This window comes from Chinchilla lanigera, unplaced genomic scaffold (assembly GCF_000276665.1).
Source record: "Chinchilla lanigera isolate Chin_1 unplaced genomic scaffold, ChiLan1.0 scaffold00034, whole genome shotgun sequence".
NCBI classification, from domain to species: Eukaryota; Metazoa; Chordata; class Mammalia; order Rodentia; family Chinchillidae; genus Chinchilla; species Chinchilla lanigera.
The window spans coordinates 17,674,192-17,682,447 of NW_004955435.1; the positions used below are offsets into that span (position 1 = coordinate 17,674,192).

The window sequence follows — 8,256 nt, forward strand, 5'->3', positions numbered from 1 at the left end:
AGGTCACATGTGAAATGGGTACTGCTTTTAATGCTTGTTTTAGAGATGGGAAAATAAGTATGTCCACTACTTTTTTTCTTTTGTAGTGCTAGACACTGAACCTAGGGGCACTCCACAACTAAGACAGATCCCAGCTCTTTTTGTGTTCTGACACAAGGTCTCCCTACATTAGCCAGGCTGGTTTCAAACTGTGACCCTACCACTTCAGCCTCCAAAGTGGCTGGGATCGCAGGCATGCATGGCCATGTGGACACCACTCAAATGTCCACTATTCTTGATACTCTCTTGTCTATACTTCATTTTCCATACAATCTCTACTTTAAATTTTATACTTCAACTCTTCATACTAATTTCTTTTCCTAAGTTTAAGGCTTACACAAATTAGTCTTACTAATTATAAAACAGTCCAAGCACTCAGGAGGCTGATGCAGGACTGCTGCAAATTCGAGGCCACCCTGGACTACATAGTGAATCTATTTCTGAGTAAATTAATTTGTAGGGCAAATTTGTAGGTCATAGTGAGCCCAAGCCGCAACTACATAGTGAGACCCTGTCTCAAAACAAAACAAAAAACACACTCAAAGATATATCTTAAAAGTATATAAAAATTTGGAAAATTAAGTTTGGCTTAATAAGTAGTCCCAACCTCAAGTTATATCACTTCCCCTTTAAAAATTACGTTTTCTATATATGCTTAATATACTAGGAAGGCAATTTTAAATGGAATCTACACCTAGTTAATAATCCTTACAGTGAAATTATGGTTTTAAGGCAACACACTTACCTATTCTGCACCTGAGTAGCTGCAAAATGAACGTAATTCTTCTTCTCAAGAAGCTTAGCCAACAGATTCTCAATTGCACCTTTCTGATTTTGAAAAGCTTCTTCCAAAAACTGGTACCTTAAAATTAAAACAAAAACTACATTTAAAACAGAACACTTACAATTAAGATTTGGAAAGTCAAGAAGAGTTAGATGATTCAATTTTTTAATTTTAAGTATATGTTTGCAATACATAATGTTTGTATTCTTTAATCCTGAAACCTTAAACAATCTACGTGCTTGCTACCTACGTATTACTACACCTTAACATCAGTTTTTAACTGGCAATTTCTTCCCCCAACCCTGAAAGCCACTAGGAAAGAAAAAACTTACAGAAAGTATTTGAATACTCTAAAGGTTTTTTTGTTTTTTTGTCTTTTTGAGACAGGGTCTCGCTGTGCAGTTCAGGCTGGCCTTGACCTCACTTTGCAGCCCAGTCTGGTCTTGAACTCAGCCTCCCAACTGCTGGCATTATAGGTAAGCGCCACCATGCCCAGCCAAAAAGTTTTGACTCAAGATTATATTTTTAAAAAATCCAAATATTGAAGTTAAATACATTTCAAATCATAAAATAATACTATACAAAACAGTATCGAAGAAGGGAAAAATCACTCATAATTCTAACATTACAAAAATCACTGCTACTATTTTAATGTAATATATGTGTGTGCAGCTTTTATTTATTAATTCTGTGGTGCTGGGGATTAAAGCCAAGGCCTTACACATGCTAACACTCTACCACCTACCTACATCCCTGTGCTAATTATACATTTTTAAATGCAAATATAATCACAATATATATGCAATTTTGTACTATTTTTATTCATCTTGTCTTTATGATCATATATGAAAAATTTTCACCCTTAGATGCCATACACTGCAAAACTCTCTAAGGACACCACTAACACCAGTTTTACTACGACACTGTCAACATGAGTGATACATTCTGCCGGAGATATAGCTCAGCGGCACAGTGCCTGCCTGGCAAATGCTCAAGGTCCTGAGTTCAATTCCTGGTATCCCCCCACTGCAAACACAAAAAAATATGAGTGATAGATATATTCAAAATTTTTCTAATTATTATAGTAAAAAATCAAACAACATTAAAGTCTAGAGTTCCTTGGTCACCAGGAAGCTAGAATAATAGTTTTCTTCAGTTTCATTTCCCTTTTTTTTGAATTTCTTTTACATGCATTCCACATGAGTAAATGGCATACAGTCCAGTAATATACAGGTAAAACGACAAACTGCTATCACATTGTGACCAAAGTTATAATAGAGGTATATACAATAACCTGCAATAGAACCTAGTGCCTAAATTGAACTCAATACCCACGAAAACTTTGTGGATAGTCAGAATGGTCTCTTCTGCTAAGCCCAGAGACATGTTTAGTACACTACAAAGACTTCAATATGGCTGAAGAGAAATGTGCAAAGATCAGAATGTGTCACAGTAACTGACGTATTTTTTAAATCTAGAGGCACCCTGAAGGGCTTGGGATACCATGCTACTTTTGCATTTTATTCTCTAAGTAAGAGAATGCCCTTGAGGAACTCTAAGTGGAATGTGAACAGCATATTTACATTCATGAAAATCACCAGACAGAAATATAAAAGGCCTAAAGAAGAAGGCAGAAAAGAAAAGACCAGTAGAACTTTAAGATAGGCACTCAGATGAAACACAGTACTGGTTAGTATAGCCAAACATGCTGGAACAACTGAATTCAACAGAGACAAGAAGCTTTGGTGATCTGGGAGGCCGTGATGGTATGGCAAGATCCTAAGTACCACATAACATTGAATGCCCAAGTAAAGCAGAGTCAAGAAAAGACCACTAGCCAATCATGGTGGGGTATGCCTGTAATCCCAGCACGTGGGAGACTGAGACAGAAGGAGTGAACGTTCAAACTCAGCCTGCATTACATTATCAAGTTCAAGGCCAGCCTGGACTGATTAGCAAGATCCTGTCTCGAAAACCAAACCAAACCAAACCAAACCAAACCAAACCAAACCAAACCAAACCAAACCAAACCAAACCAAACCAAACCAAAAAGTCACTGAGAATGAAGCATTTCCGGTTCTATTAAATTACAAGTTTTCTTTGTAGAAAATGAAAAAATAAAAGTAAAGGCAGAAACTGGGATGAGGAGAAAGACTGAGTATCTAGGTATCTGTGTCTTCAGTGAGGGTCTCACCTAAGGTACACAAGAGAAGTGCTATGAAATTAACATGAAGGAAAGTTTGTTAACATAATGAGAAATCTGCTTCTTGGTAGATTCAAGAGGTAAAAACAGAGGGCAGTAGAAGCTAAAGTGTAGCGTTATGAAGATCTGTATTACAGAAAAGACCTGGTGAGTAAGGTTTTTACTTTATACTGATTCAAAGAAAAATTACATTAAGGTAGAATATACATAATAAAATTTACCAGCTTGATCGTTTTTAAGGAAAATATTTTTTGAAGAAAGAAAACTGTCTATAAAGTCAAGCACATTAAAAACTGTATTAAAATAATTTGAAACATTAAACAGCACCAAAAAAGTATTTCAATGTAAATGACTTTTAAGCCAGATACACTGATGTGTACCTACAGTCTCAGTTACTAGACAGGGTGAGACAGAGGAAGCACCTGACCCCAGGGTTAGAGCCAATTCAAGGTATTTCAGACCTTGAAAAGAATAAAAATGGTCAAAAACTTTTAAAGCAGTTCTACTGTTGGACAGACTATGTTCCTTCACTGCGGAGCAACACTTAATTTACTGCATATGCTGTCATTTATGTCCCAAAAAAGTATGTGGTACAAGTAGTAATATGGTACAAGTAGAAATATAAGAATTCCATGATAAACTGGGTGTAGTGGCACCCATCTGTAATCCTAGCACTTAGGAGGCTGAGGCAGGAGGATCATGAGTTCAAGGCCAGCCTTGGCTACATAGGGAGATCCTGTTCTCAAAAAATCAAAACAGGCCAAGCATAGTGGTGCACGAATGTAATCCCAGTACTTGGGAGGCTGAGGGAGAGGATCACTGCTGGTTTGAGGCCAGCCTGCACTACAGAGTGAGACCCCATCTCAAACAAAACAAAACAAAAACAAACCAAAACAACAACAAAGTTCCACACTAACACTTTCAATGTAATGAGCTTTATTTACATTGTGAGTAACAAATATCTTTTTAAAGTAGGGCATGATCATGTCAGCAAGTAGGAAGGCATATAGTAGAAAAATCAATTAGCACCAAAATTCAATTTATAAAATTTAACCTGATTTAATTTTTGTCATCACAAAATGAAAGTTCCAGAATCCTGTTCCTAGAAATATCTTGTTGCATTTATGTGAACCAGAAATAAACAAGAAAGCTATTTTCCTAAATATGTATACCTACGTGAAAATAGGTAGACTGACATTTAGCTAGACACTAAAACATATATAAGAGCTTCACAGGGAGATAAAACATGTGAGGAAGGCAAGAGCCTTCACCGAAAAACAAAAAAGCTAAAAGTACAATCACACATCATTCTGAAATCACATGTCATTCAGTAAAAGAAGGAAACAAGTTGAAGTACCAGCTACTAAAGGACCCTGTATATTTTGCTGGGCTTGGACTCAAATATTAAATAACAGTAAGCCATCAAGGAACTGATTGAAAAGTAACAGTCATATTTGTCTCTGTTCATCTGAATAAATCGTAACTGTATAACTAAAACAAAAATACAGGAGTTTGAAAAACAGCAACATTATGAAAGCAGTCCTGATTACAAAATACCTCTCACAGCTTATAGAATAGACTTTAAAAAATTTCTCTTAATCATTAGATTTTTTGGGGGGGAAGGGGGAGGAACTTGAATTCGCACTCACAACTTCACCCTTACCAGGTAGGTGCTGTGCTACTGAGCTATATCCCTGGTCCTTCTTAATCAAAATTACAATAGAACTACTTGAGAAATGGTGAGAAACAATTCAATAAATGGATTAAGTATCAATGTGATCACTATGTTAATACCTAATTTCTTAATTTTAATCTTGCATTATGAAGTAGTGATTCTTAATATGAAATTCTTAGTCACAATGTACTATTTTTAGTAGTATTTCAAAATATTTAAATAAATTTATATATGACTACAATATAGTTTAGGACAGTTTAAGTAAAACTTCTTGTCCTTTAAGCTACAATTACTGAAACTCAGTATAATAAATGTACCATTGTTTATCTGATTTTGATCAAAATTAATCAGCATGCTTATGTGGTTTTTAATTTACTGACAAATTATATTTAACTCAGTTTGCTAAGATGATTTTATTTTAAAAGGAAAAAAATAAAAATTTCAAAATAAACAAACAGGAGGGTAACAATGGCTAATACATTATGTATTGTTATCTTTAAATTATTTACTCAGGGTTTAAGATATAGGCATTTAATCGTCCGAACAGTATTAGCACAAACCTTTCTTTTCAACGAACTACGAGAAATTAGTAGTGTAACTACTTTCACTATCTTTTACATATATATTTAAAAACAAAATTTTTATTTTTATTTTTATTTTTTTTGGTTTTTTCTGTTTTTTTCTCCGGTACTGGGAACCGAACTCATGACCTTGCGCTTGCCAGGCATGCGCTTTTGCCGCTGAGCTAAATCCCCAGCGCCCCTGCCACCAAAAAAAATTTTTTTTTTGCTTTTCCTTTCCTTCTTTTCTCCTTTACCCTGTCCCAGTTCTCTTTCCTTTTGAACAGTTTCTTCCCATTTTACAGTATCTACTGTACATTTTGGATCTTATTTACTCTTTCAGCTTCTCACACTAGAGAGACAATACAATGCTTGCACATGTGCATCTGGTTTATTTTACTTATGAGTATGGTCTCGAGTTACATCCATTTACCTATAAAAGTCCCAGTTTATCTTTTATGACTGAGTAGTACTCCACTGTATAAAAAGACCACATCTTTTTTATCCACTCCTCAGTTGATGGGTATCTGAGCTGTTTTTAAGATCTAGCTATTACAAATTGCGCTGCTACAAATATGGGTGTACATCAATCTTGTACACAAACATGTGTACAAGATGTTTACATCATACATGTGGTATGATGTTTTTAATTTTTCTGGGAAGATACCCAGTGGAGGGATGGATAGCTGAGTCAAATGGAACCTCCAATGCTAGTTTTTTGAGGAATCTCCACACTGATTTCCACAGTGGTTGTACCAGTCTACACTCCAACGAACAGTGGAGTTCCTTTTTCTGCACAGCCCCTTTAGCATTTGTCACTGGTCGATTTCTTAATAGCCATTCTTTCCCAGGTGAGATAGAATCCCAGCGTTGTTGTAATTTGCATCTCTTGAATAACCAGTGATATTGAACATTTTTCCATATATCTACTTGCCGTTCATACTTCTTCATCTGAGAAATGTGTATTCATCTCAGATGCCCATTTTTGGATTGGGTCTTTAAATTTGGGAGATCTGATTCTTTTTGAGTTCTCAATAGTAATCCCATCTGTGCAACAGCTGGAAAACATTTTTTCTGGCATTGTGTGTTGGCTCTTCACTCTTCTGGTGGTTTCTCTTGTTGTACAAAAGCTTTTTAATAAGATGAGATCCCAGTTGTTGATTCTTTGTGATAGTTCCTGTGCAACTGGGGTTTTATTCAAAAAGTCTTTGCCTACACCAATATCCTCAAGAGTTTTACCTATTTTATCTTCCAGCAGATTTAATGTTTCTGTCTTAATATCTAGATCTTTCATTCATTTCAAATTTAGTTTAGTGCATGGTTAAAGATTGGTAAAAGATATGGGTCCAAATTTAATCTTCAGCATGTATAGAGCCAGTTGTTCCAGCACCATTTATTTAAAAAGTTATCTTTCTTCCAGTGAATGTGTTTGGCACCTTTGTCAAGGATAAGGTGGTTGGATATGTCTGGAATGGTTTCTGCATCTTGTAGTCTGTTCCACTGATCTTCAGGTCTGTTTTTTTGCCAGTATCACACTGTTTTTAGTGATCATAGCTTTATAGTATAATTTCAAATTAGGGATTGTGATGATCCCTGCCTTGCTTTTGTTGACCAGAATTGCCTTTGCTATTCTAGGTCTTTTCTGGCTCCAAATGAATTGGAGGATTATTTTCTCTAGTTCTGTGATATATGCTGGAATTTTATCAGAACTGCATTAAATCTGTGTAACAGTTTTGGAAGAATGCGCATTTTCACTACATTGGTTCTTCCTACCCAACAGCAAGAGATAGCTTTCCATTTTCTTATATCCTCTTCAATCTCCTTTCTTAGAGTACTATAGTTTGCAACGTAGAGGTCTTTTATATCCTTCGTTAGATTGATTCCTAGGCATTTCATTTTTTTGGATGCTACTGTGAAAGGTACTGTTTCCCTAACTTCTCTCTCAGTGAGTTTGTTATTCATGTACAAGAAGGCTATTGTTTTTTGAGTGTTGACTTTGTAATCAGATATGCTACTGAATTTGCTTATTAAATTTGGTGTTTTTTTAATGGAGTTTTTGGAATTTCTATGTACAGTATCATGACTAAGACATTTTGAAAAATATAGTGCTTAGGAATAAAGAATTGGGAGATTAATAATAAAATGGTTGTTTCTTAAAAGGCCGAATCACTTAACTATTAACTCCAAACTTTAAGATGCACATCTGAGATCCTATAGGCCCTGAACACTACTACTCCACCTGCCAAGCACGTTTTCTCTAAGCATTTCTCTATCTATACATACCAAGCGAGCCTGTTTCGAGAATGTACAGGTACTTGAATCTTTCTGTGTAGGAGGCTGAGGGAGGTGGGAGATACAACTCAGGGCTTCATACATGTTAGGCAACCACTCTACCACTAAGGTATGCCACAGCCCCACTCACTGAATCTCTAGAGAAACTTCCTATTTACCTTTAAAGGACTGTTACAAGAATTAAACACACAAAGCACTTAAGGCAGTAAGACAGGTGTAAGTCACTATTACTTTTTGCAGTCATTTAAAAAAATTTACAGTGATACAGCACAAAATCTCAGACCTTCAACATTAACAAAAAGCCTACTATTACATAAAGACCTCATAAGTGAATGAGGGGAATTTTTTTTTTTTTTAATCCACGCTATCTATTTAAGATTCCATAGGAGTTCAAGTAGAACAAGTGTATCTCAAAAACCAACATTTACAGCATGGCTGAACACCTGACAGAAGGAAAGATGGCAAAATTTGAAGATTTTTCACATCGTTTGACAACGATGTTTATGGAACTATAACAAAAAAGAAAATGGGAGCTATAATCAGGTCTCCTGGGCAGAATCCCACAGAGACAAATTAGAGGCAAGTTAACACTTTATGATAATGAAGTATATGGTGACAACTGACTGTTAAAAATTCTGATGATGTCAAGAAAAGTGAGGGGCTGGGGATTTAGCTCAGCGGCAAAAGCGCCTGCCTGGCAAGC

The 8,256-nt window shown here is 35.7% G+C and overlaps 1 protein-coding gene across 1 annotated transcript in view; it reads right to left on the reverse strand.

Annotated features, from left to right (window-relative positions):
- Trim33 (tripartite motif containing 33) overlaps positions 1-8,256 on the reverse strand; it is a gene marked incomplete at its 5' end in the record, with an annotated part of 118,666 nt that overhangs the window by 42,596 nt on the left and 67,814 nt on the right. Inside the window, one exon of the mRNA XM_013516407.1 lies at positions 785-901. Coding sequence (XP_013371861.1) covers positions 785-901 — 117 coding nt within the window. The remainder of the gene's footprint in view (positions 1-784; positions 902-8,256) is intronic.